Source organism: Telopea speciosissima, chromosome 7 (assembly GCF_018873765.1).
Source record: "Telopea speciosissima isolate NSW1024214 ecotype Mountain lineage chromosome 7, Tspe_v1, whole genome shotgun sequence".
NCBI classification, from domain to species: Eukaryota; Viridiplantae; Streptophyta; class Magnoliopsida; order Proteales; family Proteaceae; genus Telopea; species Telopea speciosissima.
In genome coordinates this window covers 4847841-4862718 of record NC_057922.1, presented here as the reverse complement: position 1 = coordinate 4862718, position 14878 = coordinate 4847841, and the positions used below count along the sequence as shown (strand labels likewise).

At 37.8% G+C, this 14878-nt stretch overlaps 1 protein-coding gene across 2 annotated transcripts; it reads left to right on the top strand.

Annotated features, from left to right (window-relative positions):
- Positions 1 to 850: 850 nt before the first annotated feature.
- Positions 851 to 12660, top strand: LOC122668049 (lysine-specific demethylase JMJ25-like). Of its 2 annotated transcripts, XM_043864584.1 has the most exons (14): positions 851 to 890; positions 3369 to 3975; positions 4592 to 4734; positions 4845 to 4944; positions 5096 to 5228; positions 5331 to 5385; positions 5726 to 6416; positions 6997 to 7326; positions 7520 to 7894; positions 7980 to 8052; positions 10567 to 10652; positions 11539 to 11658; positions 11743 to 11813; positions 12448 to 12660. In XM_043864584.1, the coding sequence occupies exons 2-14, from the start codon at positions 3439 to 3441 to the stop codon at positions 12545 to 12547; spliced, it is 2814 nt and encodes a 937-aa protein (XP_043720519.1). In that variant the 5' UTR covers positions 851 to 890; positions 3369 to 3438; the 3' UTR covers positions 12548 to 12660. The 2 variants fall into 2 exon arrangements, with proteins under 2 accessions (XP_043720519.1, XP_043720520.1); XM_043864585.1 differs by lacking the exon at positions 12448 to 12660 and having other exon boundaries at positions 851 to 891; positions 3370 to 3975; positions 11743 to 11818.
- The last annotated feature ends 2218 nt before the right edge of the window (positions 12661 to 14878 follow it).

The window sequence follows — 14878 nt, the reverse complement described above, 5'->3', positions numbered from 1 at the left end:
AATTATACGTAAAACATATATAAATGTGATTCAGAGTTCAGACCCAACACCAGCACTAACAAGCATACACGTATGTTGTTTTGTTTCCATAAGTACCCATCTTCACCCTTTAAATGGTGGTAAGTGGGACAGATGTTGGCACCTCGAGTGGGAAAAAATCCTGTACAATAACCTAATCTGGCGGTGCACTACAATACGGGCCTGAGAGCTTGACACGTGAAAGTTGTAACATCCAATGGTGTCAAGCTCTAGAAGAAAACAAAAATGGCTTGCATCGAGCTCGCACCATTGGATGAAGGTTCTTCCATGTGTTGAGCTCTTAGGCCCGCATTGTAGTGCACCATCAGATGCCCGCACTGCAGAGGATCTTAATCTTCATCTTAATCCTCTCAAGTGTACGTGCATGCAAACGTACATGTACAGGATCTGAACTCCTACCTATCAGTGTGGAATTGTAGACATATAAGATTAGGAGAAAAGAACGTTACCTGGTTGCATGGCCAATGTGGCTCCTGCTTCTACACAAATTACCACCTTGCCGGCTTGCCCCCATGGAACGGCCAAAATCCCGCCCAATTCAATGCTTGTGCATGCGCTCCCAATCAGCGGATCAGGTATTCTACCCGTCTACACGGGATCCGAACCCGTATTGGGTTGGTTCTGCATGTGTGTCTGTGAAATGTTAATTCTAAGAAAGTAGTAACTTTCTCGTTAAATTTCATGTTCGCCTTTCCCAATCCCATCTGTTAGATTCTGTTCAATCTTTCTTCTTCCATTCAGTCTCGAATTGTGTTTGTGTTTTCCAGTTATTCTTCCTCCATATAAACCAGTACTGTGTGTCCACCATCTGCATCTGTATCGTTCTCTCCGGCGGAAAAGCTCCCGTACAGGACCAGGTAAGTGTCAATTAATAAATTTTCTTCCCCTTTTATTGTTTAGTTTCTCTCTTTACTCTGTAGGTCTTCTCGTAAGTTTCTCGTTTTGCTTCTTCATTGAGGGTAAAAAGGAAAGGGAATAAAAGAAAGAGAAGCAATTTTTTTCGAATTTCTTATACTTGGTATTGATCTTTGTTTTGAAATTAGGATTATAGATTAAGATAGATGACCAGGAATCCAATTTAGGGGAGAAAGTTGAAAAACAGAGCTAACATAAGAATTCAGTAAAAGAAACGGGTTTCATATTATCGAGTAGAGGGAGGGCAATTACATCAAATGGATTGTCGCATTGCTGCTTGCTTGAGATCTCTGATGATTTATCACATTATGATTTTGAGCGATCAAGTGGACGTCGTATAACCCATACAACCAGATCAGAGACTCCAATTAAAATAGAAACGGCAACTCCAACCCCCCTCCTCCACCCCCACTTGACCCAAAATACTGAACTGAGAAAAAAAAAATCATAAACTCAGAAAAACCTAGTCTACCATGTATGTACCTATGAAAGGCTCCCCCATATGGTCCCAAAATATGTTTTTCCCCCCCTGGCCTTCGACAATTATGTTGGTGGCCTTAATCACTAATCTTTTGGCTTATGCGGAAGCATATCATGCATATAGAAGATTCATACTTATTGTTTAATGGGTCCTGAGTAAGAAGTTCACAGGCTAAAGAATCTATAATTAGGTGGTATCAACAATTGGTTTTAGTCTATCCCATTTGATGGTGTATAATACCCCTGAAATCTATAGAAAAGGGAAAAAATGCTCATTCTCCAAGTTTGGAAAGCTTTCCAACAAATCCAAGATTGCTTAATCTGAGTTATATTAAAGGAGTTATGTTCCGGTCAAACCTAATTTGATATGCTTGAATGATGTCAAAATCGCTTTGAACGAAAATAATTTTTTAGATATCAAAACAAATGAATATTTTACCACACTTTTGGTTTTTTAGCAATGTTTTACCATATTTAGATTTATGAAATTTTTAGATTTGAGAAAAACCCCAGCATTAGAAAGCTGAAAATTTCACCTATTGCCGAAAATCCTGTTTTTGTTCTTGAACTGGGAGTTGACTTTTTATCCTTTTAGAATTTGATTTTTTAACTATTTTTATTGGATTCAAACAGGAGGTATTTGCTTATTTATCAATAATATCTTAAGTAAATGAAATAACAAATATAAAACCATTTAGTTAAATGATATTTGGCATAAATAAGTGCCTGTCCTGATTTCCAGCCAATGTCAATATACACTATCAAACTTGGGTCAAAAACTGGTTTCCCGCCAATGTGCAAGAACAATATACACTATCAAACTTGCGTAAAAAACCACCAGTACCATTTTGAGTGTTTTTTTTTTAAAATTGCTTTTTGTGAAAATAGTTCTTGCATTGTGTTTAGAATGTCAAAAATAGGTTGTATACAAAAAATCAGATTAAAAAAAAAAAAGCATTTCTGGGCCTCGAAACCACTAACTCAAGCTGGCTGGGAAAAAATACAGGTTTTGACCAGTTTCGACCATATCTCGGTTTCTGGCTGGTCGAAACCCGAGTTTTAGAACCTTGATTTTAAATGGCATTCACAAGTTAGTAAATATAGGGGAGAGAAATCAATTCTCTCCCCAAGAATTCCTACGCACTCTTCTTCTCCTTCTCCTTCTCATCTTCTTCCTCCTCTTCCCTCATCTTATTTCCTTTTATTACTTTGAACTCCACCCCCCCCCCCAAAAAAAAAAAAAAAAAGGGGAAAAAAAAATGAATACAAGCTTTTAAAAACCTTATCTGCACCATCTTGGTAGTTGGGTTGAATCATCAAAAGCCTATTTCCAGGTCCACACACCACATTGGCACCTCTTGCCAGATGACATATTGTATGGCTGTTACGACTATCTTATATTGATTGCACTCATTACCTGCTATATCGAGCTATTTTGGCATTGGAGCACCAAAGAAATGAAATTTGGACTCCAATGCATGTGCACCTGTTAACTTCTGTTCAAGAATCTCTGTCGTTAAATTGAGCTGTGTTGAACTCCCCCCAAAAAAAAAAAAAAAAAAAAAAGGGGAAAAAGAAATGAATACAAGCTTTTAAAAACCTTATCTGCACCATCTTGGTAGTTGGGTTGAATCATCAAAAGCCTATTTCCAGGTCCACACACCACATTGGCACCTCTTGCCAGATGACATATTGTATGGCTGTTACGACTATCTTATATTGATTGCACTCATTACCTGCTATATCGAGCTATTTTGGCATTGGAGCACCAAAGAAATGAAATTTGGACTCCAATGCATGTGCACCTGTTAACTTCTGTTCAAGAATCTCTGTAGTTAAATTGAGCTGTGTTGCTAGTTTATATCAGCTCTTCATTGCTTTTACATGTTGAATAGTGTTAAATTGAATGGTCACATTTTCACCGTATTTTTGCAGGTTCACAGCTAACAATTGCTTCCATCCTATTATAGAAGACTATTATTTTAAGTTTTTAACTGCAGTATAATGGATCATCCGCGAACCACCTCTGAAAATGGTGATGATAATGTTGGTATTCCAGAGTATTTGCGCTGTAAAAGGACTGATGGAAAGCAATGGAGATGCAGTGCAATGTCCATGCCAGATAAGACTGTATGTGAAAAGCATTACATCCAAGCAAAGAAGAGGGCAGCAAATTCTGCAGTCAGGGCGAGTCTGAAAAAGAAGAGGAAATCTTTTAATGAATGTGATGATTACTTGGATAATAAGAATGATGATATGGATATACCTGTTGTGAAGACAAGGGTTGTAGAATCCCATGCTTCAGCTCCTGGGAAGAAGCATAAGGAGAGCATTCGCAAAACCCGGGTGCTGCGCTCTCCTGAGACACCTCCAACTAGGAGTTTTTCTACTTCTATCCCTTTAAAACCAAATGATGATCCACCAGTAGATATTAGTGAGTTTGATGAGGACTGGAAAAGTTCTTATACAACACCAACAACTTCTGGCATGGAACCATCAAAGAGTAGAGCTCGAAAGAACCTTGATGACAATGCTCTGGTGGTGAGTTGGTTTGCATTTTCTTTGTTATTATTATTCATATATATATATTATTTATATTGGTACTGATCTATCAGGAACATAGTGGTAATTTTGGTGCAAATAGAGGGGGTTGAGAGTCTGATATTAGCCTCTTCATATTAACCAGATGTCGCATCTCTTATGATCTTGTCTGTTTCGTTGTAAAATTTCTCTGCCAATGATATTTTTCATGGAAATTTTTCTCCATGTAAAATTTCCTTATTTTTGAATGTCGTTTTCTGCATTCTATGTTAAAACAAACAGTGGAAATCCTATTTTACAGGGAAAGTTTCCTTTTCCACGTTTTTACATAAAAGCAAACGGTGCCTATACGAATATTGTCATGGCTGGAAGATTGTAACTATCCATCTGTTGATGTATCTGGACTATACCATATTTCCTATTTTCCTATGGATGTTTGTTGATTGGATGGTTGTAATCTATAGATTGCTTGTGGTTTTGCACAAGTCTACTAGTTTGACCAATCTAATGGCAAGTCCATGCAGTATTTGGTAGGCCATCTTATAGAGGATATTTAAAGTTTCTTACCCGCCCCCCTTTTTTTTTTCTTTTTGCTGAACATGTTGTAGTTTCTCAGGAACATTCTTCTGGAAGCACAGATACTTCTAATGATGCTGATGGGAAAATATGCCATCAGTGTCGAAGAAATGACCGTGGGAGAGTTATTTGGTGCATGAGATGTGATAGAAGAGGATACTGTGATGGCTGCATTTCTAAACGGTGAGTTTGCCTTTCATAAAACAAGTGTGTGTGTGTGTGTGAGTGAGTGACTCCACTTGATTTTTAAAAAAACATGACCAACAACTACTCTGTATATGGGCATATATTAGGTATCCCAAACTCTCATTGGAGGAGATACAGAGGTGCTGTCCTGCATGCAGCGGGACTTGTAATTGCAAAGTGTGCTTACGTGGAGATAATTTAATAAAGGTATCTCTTTGTGTGAACAAGAGGGGTTGTTCTTACTATTGACTATGCAATTCTCCTTAATCTCAGTTTCCTAAAAGATTCATTTCAAGCTTCAGTGGAACTTATCTTCTTATCAGCTAAATATTTGCTTTGATCTTTCTCTGAGTTGCAGGTCAGGATACAAGAGATAGCTGCCCGAGACAAATTGTTATATCTCTATGGCATCTTGTCTGCAGTCCTTCCTGTAGTTAAGCAGATTCACTCTGAGCAGTGCTCTGAACTGGGGATTGAAACCAGGCTTCATGGTAAGAGTGTAAGACACATCCTGTGATTTATTTCACATAAATGCAAGAAACTTTTCCTTGGCATAGAGTCCTCTACATTAAACATGTATTTCTTCTCCCCAGGAACCAAAACAGATATTCCCAGGGTCAAGTTGAATGCAGATGAACAGATGTGCTGGTATCCTTCAAAAAAATTTAGCTGTTTTTTCTAGTGATTCAATGGGTAAATCTATAATATGTTTACTGACATTGTAGGGTTGCTTAAAATCCGCAATTAAAAGAGTTCCACTTAATTCATTTGGATCATAAGCATCTGATTATCTCTGTTTTTTTTAACAATCAAACAACTTTTACATAGACAAATTCGATTATGTTTTGTTGGTCATTTGCCTAGGTTGCTTTCTCATGTGGGTGATCTTTTAGTGGTATCTAACTGTCTATGGAATTGGTCACCTACTCATGTGCATATGCTCCATCTCTTGAAGACTATTAATTCATCATGATGTGTCTTTTGGCAGCAATTGCTGTAGGATTCCTATTACTGATTATCACCGGCACTGTTCAAGTTGCATGTATGATCTATGCCTGACATGTTGTCGGGAACTTCAACAAGCATCTTCTGATGATGCCAAAGGAGAACTACTGGAAAATCAGGGTGGTGGGAAAATCCAAGATGAGGAAACAATGTCAAATGAATCGAGATCATTTGAATTAGGATTTAATTTATCAGTTCAATTTCCTGATTGGAAAGCCAATAGCGATGGTACTATTCCTTGTCCGCCTAAGGAATATGGTGGTTGTGGTTCTTCATCATTAACTTTAACGCGCATATTCAAGATGAATTGGGTTGCAAAATTGATGAAAAATGTGGAGGAAATGGTTAATGGTTGTAAGGTGTATGATGTGGATAATTCACAACCTACAAGCTTAAGTGACTCTAGCTTGTGCCAAGCTGCCTGCAGAGAGGACCAAGACAATAATTTCCTGTATTGCCCAACATCTCAGGACATTGGAATTGAAGGAATTGGTCGTTTTCGAAAGCATTGGTGTCGAGGGGAACCCATAATTGTTAAGGAGGTGTTCAATTGCACGTCTGATTCAACCTGGGACCCCATGGCCATATGGAGTGGGATACGGGAAACTACAGATGGAAAAATGAATGATGACAACAAAACTGTTAAGGCAATAGATTGCTTAAATTGGTCTGAGGTATGCCTGACCAAAACCCTCCTTATGTATGATCTTTTTATCCTTTTATGTATGGCAAAATGTTTTCCTAGAGGTCCATCCAGGAAGGCAATTTCTTGAGGAACACATCAAGTTCTGCCACTTGGAAGGGTGGTATTGCATTCTGATCATTTGGATATGTAGGGAATGGTTTAGAATCTTTTGGATAGGCCACCAAAATTTCAGTCTCAAATTCAATTATATACCCTCCCATGTATGTCAAGCAAGATATTCACAGTCCAAGCATGAACATGCACCTTCTCAGTGTCACTTATTCACCTCCGTTTTGTGTGAAACCCGACATGTAAGAAGGTGGACATTGGTGCCTACCTGCCCACAAAATGTTAGTCCCCTCTGACTTGCCATGTGGCAGAACTAATTGCCTGTCTAGTGATTCCTAGATGGACGTCAAGGAACATCAGGTCCTTTAAATATTTAGAAGTATTTATATGTTTAATGTTCCCTCTGGAAGGATACCACCAACAACTTGTTCTAATTGGTTGTTAGTCCATCATGAGATTTTTGGTAAGTTATTGTTAATTTTGGCTTGGCATTGCAATAGGTTGATATTGAACTTGGTCAGTTCATCAAAGGATATGCAGAAGGACGAATCCATGAAAATGGCTGGCCGGAAATGTTGAAGTTAAAGAATTGGCCATTGCCCAGTGCATCTGAAGATTTTCTTTTGTACCAGAGACCCGATTTTATTGGTAAACTGCCACTTCTTGAGTATATCCATTCCAAGTGGGGTCTTCTAAATGTTGCTGCAAAATTGGCCCACAATTCCTTGCAGACTGATGTAGGACCTACAATTTCTATTTCGTACGGGACATTTGAGGAACTGGGTAGAGGTGATTCTGTGGTCAATCTCCATATGAATATGCGTGATATGGTAGGTGTCTCATTGTCCTTTCAATTTACTATATTTTATATTGATGTTCAAGAAAATTCTAAAAGAACATACCCTAAGTTTATCATTTGCATTACGTAGTTTTGAGCAGATAGTTTCTGTTCCTCTAAGCTTTGGGACAGTAATTTAAGCGCTTTCTTGACTTAGTCTAATGTTTCCTTTTGTTTGTGTATAGTTATACCTGTTGATGCATACATCTGAAGTGAAGCTAAAAGGTTGGCAGCAAACTATAATTGAGAAAATACAGAAATCTTTCAAGGAATCTGATGAAAATGAATCGGTTGGTGATGCACACACAAGTTTGGATGAGAGTGGAAAATCACCTGACCCAACGCCTAGTGGGCATGCTGAACAGAATGAAGGGGTGACATCGAATATGGATGAAGATGAGATCATGAAGGATCAAACGTTCAATTGGGATAATACTGGGAAAGCTCGTGCAGGAGCACTTTGGGATGTGTTCCGTCGTGAGGATGTCCCAAATCTGATTGAGTATTTGAGAGTTCATCGGGAAGAATTTGGGAAGCATGCTAATCTCCCAGACGACTCAGTATGTGCTTCTTTCCTGTAAATTAGTTTTCCTGTTCAGTTAACTCTACAAGTGTTTTAACATTAATATGTTCTGTGGATCTCAGGTGAAACATCCTCTATATGATGAAGCAGTTTTCCTGAATAAAGAGCACAAAATAAAATTGAAAGAGGAATTCAGTAAGGGCAACAACCTAATGGTTTTTATGATTTCAGTAAAGCTCAATAAGAGGCTGTTTTGCAGTATACATTCCATTTATGCAGTTGGGAGGATCCTAGTGAGCATTGGGGATTTTTCTTTACCAAAACAACAACAATAGCTCATCTTTATCCCAACTAAATGGGGTCGGCTACATGAATCCTTGCCCTCCAATCAGCTCTATTCGAGGTCATACTTGAAACAAGGCTTAAGTTATGCATGTCTTTTCTCACCACTTCGCCTAAGGTCATTTTAGGTCTGCCCCTGGCTCTTTTAGTTCCTTCAATCTCAATTAAGGCACTCCTCCGTATTGGAGCATCCAAAGGCCTCCGTTGAACATGGTCATGCCACCTCAAATGACTTTTTCGTAGTTTATTATGTATCGGATCTACTCCCAAACCAACTCTAATATGATCATTCTTACTTTATCCTTCCTAGTTTTGCCACTCATCCATCTTAACATCCTCATCTCCGCTACACTGAGTTTATCTATATGATGCTTCTTAACTACCCAACATTCTGCACAATACATATAGCCGGTCGTATGACTGTCCTATAAAATTTTCCTTAAAAGTTTTGAAGGAAAACATTGATCACACAAAGCTCCAAACGCCCCTCTCCACTTTATCCATCCTATTTTAATTCTCTGTGAAACATCGTCCTCTATATCACCTTCTTTATTTTTGATTGAGTCAAGATACCTAAACTAATCACTTTGCTGAAGCTCCCTCTCATCAAGTTTCACCACCTCACTATCCGTCCTAGTGAAACCAAAGTTACACACCATATACTCCGTCTTCGTTCTACTTAGCTTAAAACCTTTTGATTCCAAGGTTGATCTCCATAACTCTAACTTGGCTTAATCCTTGCTTTTGTCTCATCCACCAAAACAATATCATCAACAAAAAGCATACACCAAGGAACCTCATCTTGAATGTCTCTGGTTAAGTCATCCATGATAAGTGCAAACAAATAAGGGCTTAAAGTTGATCCTTGATGTATAACCCCATTGTAATTGGGATTCACTACCTTGGCCCCCCACCGTTCTTACACTTGTCACCTCACCATCATACAATTGTATATGAGAATTTTTTTTACCAAATTAGATATAATTTCCTCCACTCTATCCTGTTATTTTCAACAAAGCGGGAGATAGAATTTCTATAGGCCAAAGGGTTAGAATTGTCCAGCACAAAGAATATTGTGTACACATAGGACTATGAATAACCAGCTCTAGTTGGGCAGGTTTGTGTGTTTGATGGGTTTTGTGCGGAATCAGGGTTAGATATGATTGTTTGGAAAACAGTGGCATGTTCTTGTTGGAATCTGTCTCTATATACACCAAGTATTCAGAACTTGGTATGGTAGTCCTGATTGGTCCTGGGCGATACCAATCCGAATCTTTCTGGATTGGCCAATCAGTCATAAATTTGTTTAAATGTTATTCTGATTTCAAGTTTAATGGTTGCAATTTCGCCTCATGTAATTGCTCCCACTCATTTAATCTAATTAACAATAATATGTGAATTCATGCCAAATGATGCTGTGTTGTGCCATCTTCTTCATTCTTCCCCTCAACATAGATCCCTACTTCTAATAGAAGAATACAATTTGGTTGAAAAAACCTTGAGAAACTAACCCACCATTTGGGCTGCTCAAGGGGAGTACATATTTCTCAAAAACGTATAGGGAGAGAGAGCAACCACGTATTATCAAAGATAGTCTCATTGGTTAAACACTCACCAAAGGATTTGTTAATATTCCTTAATTGGTATTGTCTTGTGAGATTCTAAAACCCTGCTTAAATGAACTCAGTATCCGTCATAGGTATCTTTAAATTAGAGATAGAGTTAGAAACCTTGGTCTTCTAGTTCAAGTTGTTACACATATGTATAACTAGGGTTGAATCAGGCTATCTTGCTGCACCTTAGCTGCTAGTGAACAGACTGGGATGGGGATGAGTTTTATGTTTTGTAATGTAAGTAGTTATAGGTTTTCAGATTTCGCCATAAAAAAATTGGGCAGGTTTTGTAGGAGTTAGGATAAGATGTGACTAATGAGTAGGATTGAAAATCAACTGGCTGTTGCCATCCCAGCCTTGGAGGTCTCCCAGTTGCCTATGCCAAATTTATGACACCAATACTGGTGCCAGCAAAGCATGACATGCATTTCGATGGGGGATACTCATTTCCTTACAATTCTCGCATGTTAAGAAAGTCCTATTTCCATTCCCCATATCAGCTTTCATTATTTTATCCATTTCTGGGCATCTTATTTTGTGACCATCTAACAGTGGTCCTGGTCATCAATCCACTGAATGCAAAATGTGCATGTAGCACACAGCTTAATTAGGGTCGGAGGGGAAAAGAATTTTCCTCCTGCCTTTCTCTTTCAAAGTAATCTTCGACCTTTTGAGTGATGATAATAATGAATAAATAAATGGAAGCCCAATATTCAGCCTGCATTTTCTTACTAACTATTCCATTGTTTTTCAGGAATAGAGCCCTGGACATTCAAACAAAATGTCGGGGAGGCTATATTCATCCCTGCTGGATGCCCATTCCAAGTGAGGAATCTTAAGGTGAGATTGTCATGCAAATTGTATATCTTAAGTTGGTCATCAGAATATTTTTTAACACTCGCATTGTAGAAAATGGATTCTTACAAGGGGATTGTTGATTTACAATATTTTATATGGTTTTCTATTGAAGGCAGATTTTATATCCACTTCCATTCTTGACAGTTGTAGGAGCTTGAATAGGGAGTTGACTTTGTGAAGGTTACATTTGTTCATTGATGCGATCAGGAGTTGTATCAAGTTGTTTTGAACCAGTTAACATTATGGTTTAACTCCTCTTTAGTATTATCTGTGTTAAACATTTATGTGTCTCACATTTTGATGGTCTAGCTCTGTGTTTGTGAGTGGTAAATTTTCCGATGATTTGTCAATCCATTGAATGGAGAAAGTTCCTCAACATGTGGTTTATAGGAGAAATTCTCATAAAAATAAAAAGGTAGTGAGAAAAATAATTTCTTAAAGTCATGTGGAAAGATTGCGTGTCTTTTAATGGGTTACAGTGTTGGTGCTTTCCCCAATTGAAAAGGGAAGTTAGCATTGTCTGATTTAGCAGACACAGATTGTTAGTCTTTTATTTTCTTCCCCAGTCAGGGGATGGGGGGTTGCATGCCCTAAAGAAAGAATTGAAAGTAAAATAAGAAAGGGCCATCTAATTAATGTTGTCATAGCTAAGTGTAGGTGCACCAAACCTTCTAACCTTATGTTTTTGATTTGTTCCCATGTGTTAAACTAGAGTCTATGACATATGGAAAAGCTTTAATTTGTATGAAAAATAAAATCTTGTAGAAATATGATATTATTTGTTTTACAAATCTTAAAATGCTTATTTCCGTGATTCAATGGAGCACATGTGGTAAAATTATGTCCTTCCTTTTTTTAATTTCTCCAGTCTTCAGTTCAGTTGGGCCTCGACTTTTTATCTCCTGAGAGCCTGGGAGAGTCTGTACGGCTGGCTGAAGAAATCCGCTGTCTTCCAAATGACCATGAAGTAAAGCTTCATATGTTGGAGGTCTGGAAATGGAAGTTTCCCTAAATTTGTTATGTCTCCTAGAAATACCTGGTTTTCTACTTTTCCTAACAGGTTTCAATGCAGGTGGAGAAGATGTCACTCTATGCTGCCAGTTCAGCTATAAGAGAAGTTCAAAAGTTGGTACTTGATCCCAAGTAAGCAAAATGAGTTTGACTGCTTTTGTTAATATAGTTTCCAACACTATTATAAAGAGAATACCAGTAATTCGCATCTCTCTGTGTCTAGTTCTGGACATTGTTGTATGTATAAGGGGACGGAGACCTACCATTCAATGAGTATCAGATATTCCCATAGGCAAATTGGCCTCATCAGATGGTCACTATCACTAAAAAACATCTAGTTTCTGGAAAGTTTGATGGAACGTTTTCTTGATTCTGTAATTTTTTACATGGTGATGCCTATTTTTTACCTGCGTTTCATAGTTGTGAGTGGATTGGGACTAGTCTTACGTTTAGATGGTTCATACTCCTGCATGGTTTCGTGTGTGGGGCACTGAGTTGGGAATACGGTAGATCCACTTCTCTGAATAATGCAGCTTATTCTCCTGATAGCAGAAGGCAAATTTAGCCAGAAGTTATATTGGGGAGGAGGGAATTGTAATTGAAATATGTGGGAACAAATTTGATCTTGAATTGCTACTGCTCAGTCATTGGGTTTGGTGCAGTTAGCAAATGTTTGGTTCTCTATGCATATGTGAAATGTCTCTTTCATTCAAGTGCAAATTTCTTGGATATTAACATACATACTATTCCTTTGATGTATTTGCAGTGTTGGGTCAGAGCTCGGATTTGAAGATCCAAACCTAACTGCAAGGGTTGCTGACAGCTTGGAGAAGATGATTGAACGAAGGCAAATTGCCTGTGTTTGAAACTATGTGTGCAGCACTTATAACTTGATATAGGTCAACCCCTTTCTTCAGTGGTAGCATCATTATATAAGAAAGATTGATGCATTTTATTGCAATTTTTCCCCGTTGTCATATATTTCATTTGGTATCTGTCTCATTATAGGTTTCTTTCAGATTCCAATCTTTACTGCTTCTGATCCAAAGAGGATGACTGGAAAGTGGAAACATTATCTGTCTCATTTTTTTTGGGGGGGGGGGGGGGGGGGGGGGGGAGGGGGGAGCGGGTGGTGGAGATGGTTAGATTTTAGGAAATGTTTCGACTTTCGATATTTGGGGAGTGGGTGACAGGTGAGAAAAGCCAGAAGTAAACTACCCCTTAATTATGGTTTCATTTTCAGCTTGAATAGACCAGTTTTGACCTTGATATGGTTGCCCAAAAGTTCTCTCTAAGCTGCTTTTAGAATCAATTGGTTTGAACAATTGCACTGAATAGCTTGAGAAAGGAAATAATTGTACATGCTTCCATAAACTGTATCTTGCTGTCTTATTTTAAGGGAAATAACTGTATATACTTCCATTTTCTCTCTAGGATTGACGCTGCTTTTGCTCACCAAGTGCTACATTTGTAATTTAGGGAAAGGTGAGCCAGCAGGTTGACGGCATTTTGGTTAATTGTGGCATCACAATTCACAGCAAATCATAAATTTTCATGGATCGAAAACAGTGGCTTTTTCTGGGCCTGAAACTTTGAATGTGAAATCCATATATCTTCTTTTGCAGCGTATGTTCTGGTCATTGATTTTTTTTGTGTGGGGTAAGTTATGCCCATGGTCCCCTCTTTGACTGAAGTTAATTCATGTCACGAGATATGCTCTCCTGAATTCTATGTTTGTTGAATAGGACTATTTTGTGGAGTTAAACCTCCTCACAACTACTTAAAACAGTCTCTGTTCCTACAAAGACCTTTGATCATTATCTCTAAATAATGATTTAATTGAGGGGAAAAAAAATCCCCACGTCGGTAAAATGGGAATGCTTTTCTATGCCCTCTAGCATCTGACTATGTGGGATCCTTTTTCTGGAGGAGTCGTCATTTTCTATCAGCAATGCCATGCCATTTACAACCCCGGTGTATTTCGGATGCTTGAAGGCCCCGCTGACCCGAACTGCTTTAGAAAGATTTTTCTTTCTCAATGGTGATCGGTCATGGTATCCATAACATCGTTTCTTTTTCGGCCAAACCCTGATTTCATTTTGCTCCTCCTGCACCATATGGCCCGTTGCTGATGAAACCGTCTCCCATGCTGCTATTGGTGTGCTGTGAGAGATTCCCTCCACAACAGTGGCATGAGAAACCAATGTCCTTTTAGGATGATTACCCTACTCGCGTTATGTCCTTTTCTGAACAGACAGTTATATTCAAGAAAGTAAGAAGTTCTGTGAGTATTCAGGAGTCCAAAGAGGGAATCTGATTGTACAATCCGGAAGAAAAAAAAAAATTAGTGTTCCCCTAAAAAATACCCTACTTGCATTGAGTTAGAACTTGACTGGTGTAATATCCACCATCACATGAAATACTCATGCTTGCTAAGAAAATCATGATAGAAATGCAAAGATTGCATCAATAGTTGATAAATTCAGATTTGACAATAATTTGGAGAGAAAAGTTTCAGATTTTATTCATTTTGCCAACTTGAAATTCAATTTTTGATAAATAAAAAAAAGAAGAGAGAACTACATTAAAAGATCGCATCCATATTAATTTGAGAATTAAACAATAATTTCCACCAAAAATACCAAAATATTAGCCCCATCTCTTAATTCTTTATCAAAAACTTTTAAAGATTTTTAATTTGTAGTTCAAATTATTTGAAAAGATTGAAAATTTTAAGGGCAAATTTTTTCATTCGTGAATTATTTTAAATTTTTAACGGAATTTAAGAAACAAAATTTCTGATTATTTAATTGATTTAGACTCGAATCCAGTTTTTGTTGAGCTGAAATTATATCAAATTGTTCACAAATTCGCTAACTATATGGTCATAACCAATCATTGCTATCAAGACCCTTAATTCAATATCCTCTTAATTATATTCACCCTTTTTTTTTTTTGGTGTGGAATACCTAACAATACTTTGATCAATCTGAACTAGACATGATTTTCCCATACAAACTTGTTACTTCATAGTTATTTGGTTATGAACTTTTCCTTGCTACTGAAAATCACAATTTTTCGCTTTCTCCCAAGGCTATAGAAGTCAGGATTGAATCGGTTCGTGATGATTCCGATTCGGATCAGATCGAAACAGCTGGAATCAGTCCCAAAAAATCTAGAATCGACCCTCAGATTTG

Bases quoted from the DNA above. Each gene is read 5' to 3' on its own strand.
- LOC122668049 (XM_043864584.1), top strand. From the start codon at position 3,439: ATGGATCATCCGCGAACCACCTCTGAAAATGGTGATGATAATGTTGGT. The intron at 8,053-10,566 runs GTAAGGGCAACA...ATTGTTTTTCAG, and splicing joins AAAATTGAAAGAGGAATTCA to GAATAGAGCCCTGGACATTC. The intron at 11,814-12,447 runs GTAAGCAAAATG...ATGTATTTGCAG, and splicing joins AAGTTGGTACTTGATCCCAA to TGTTGGGTCAGAGCTCGGAT.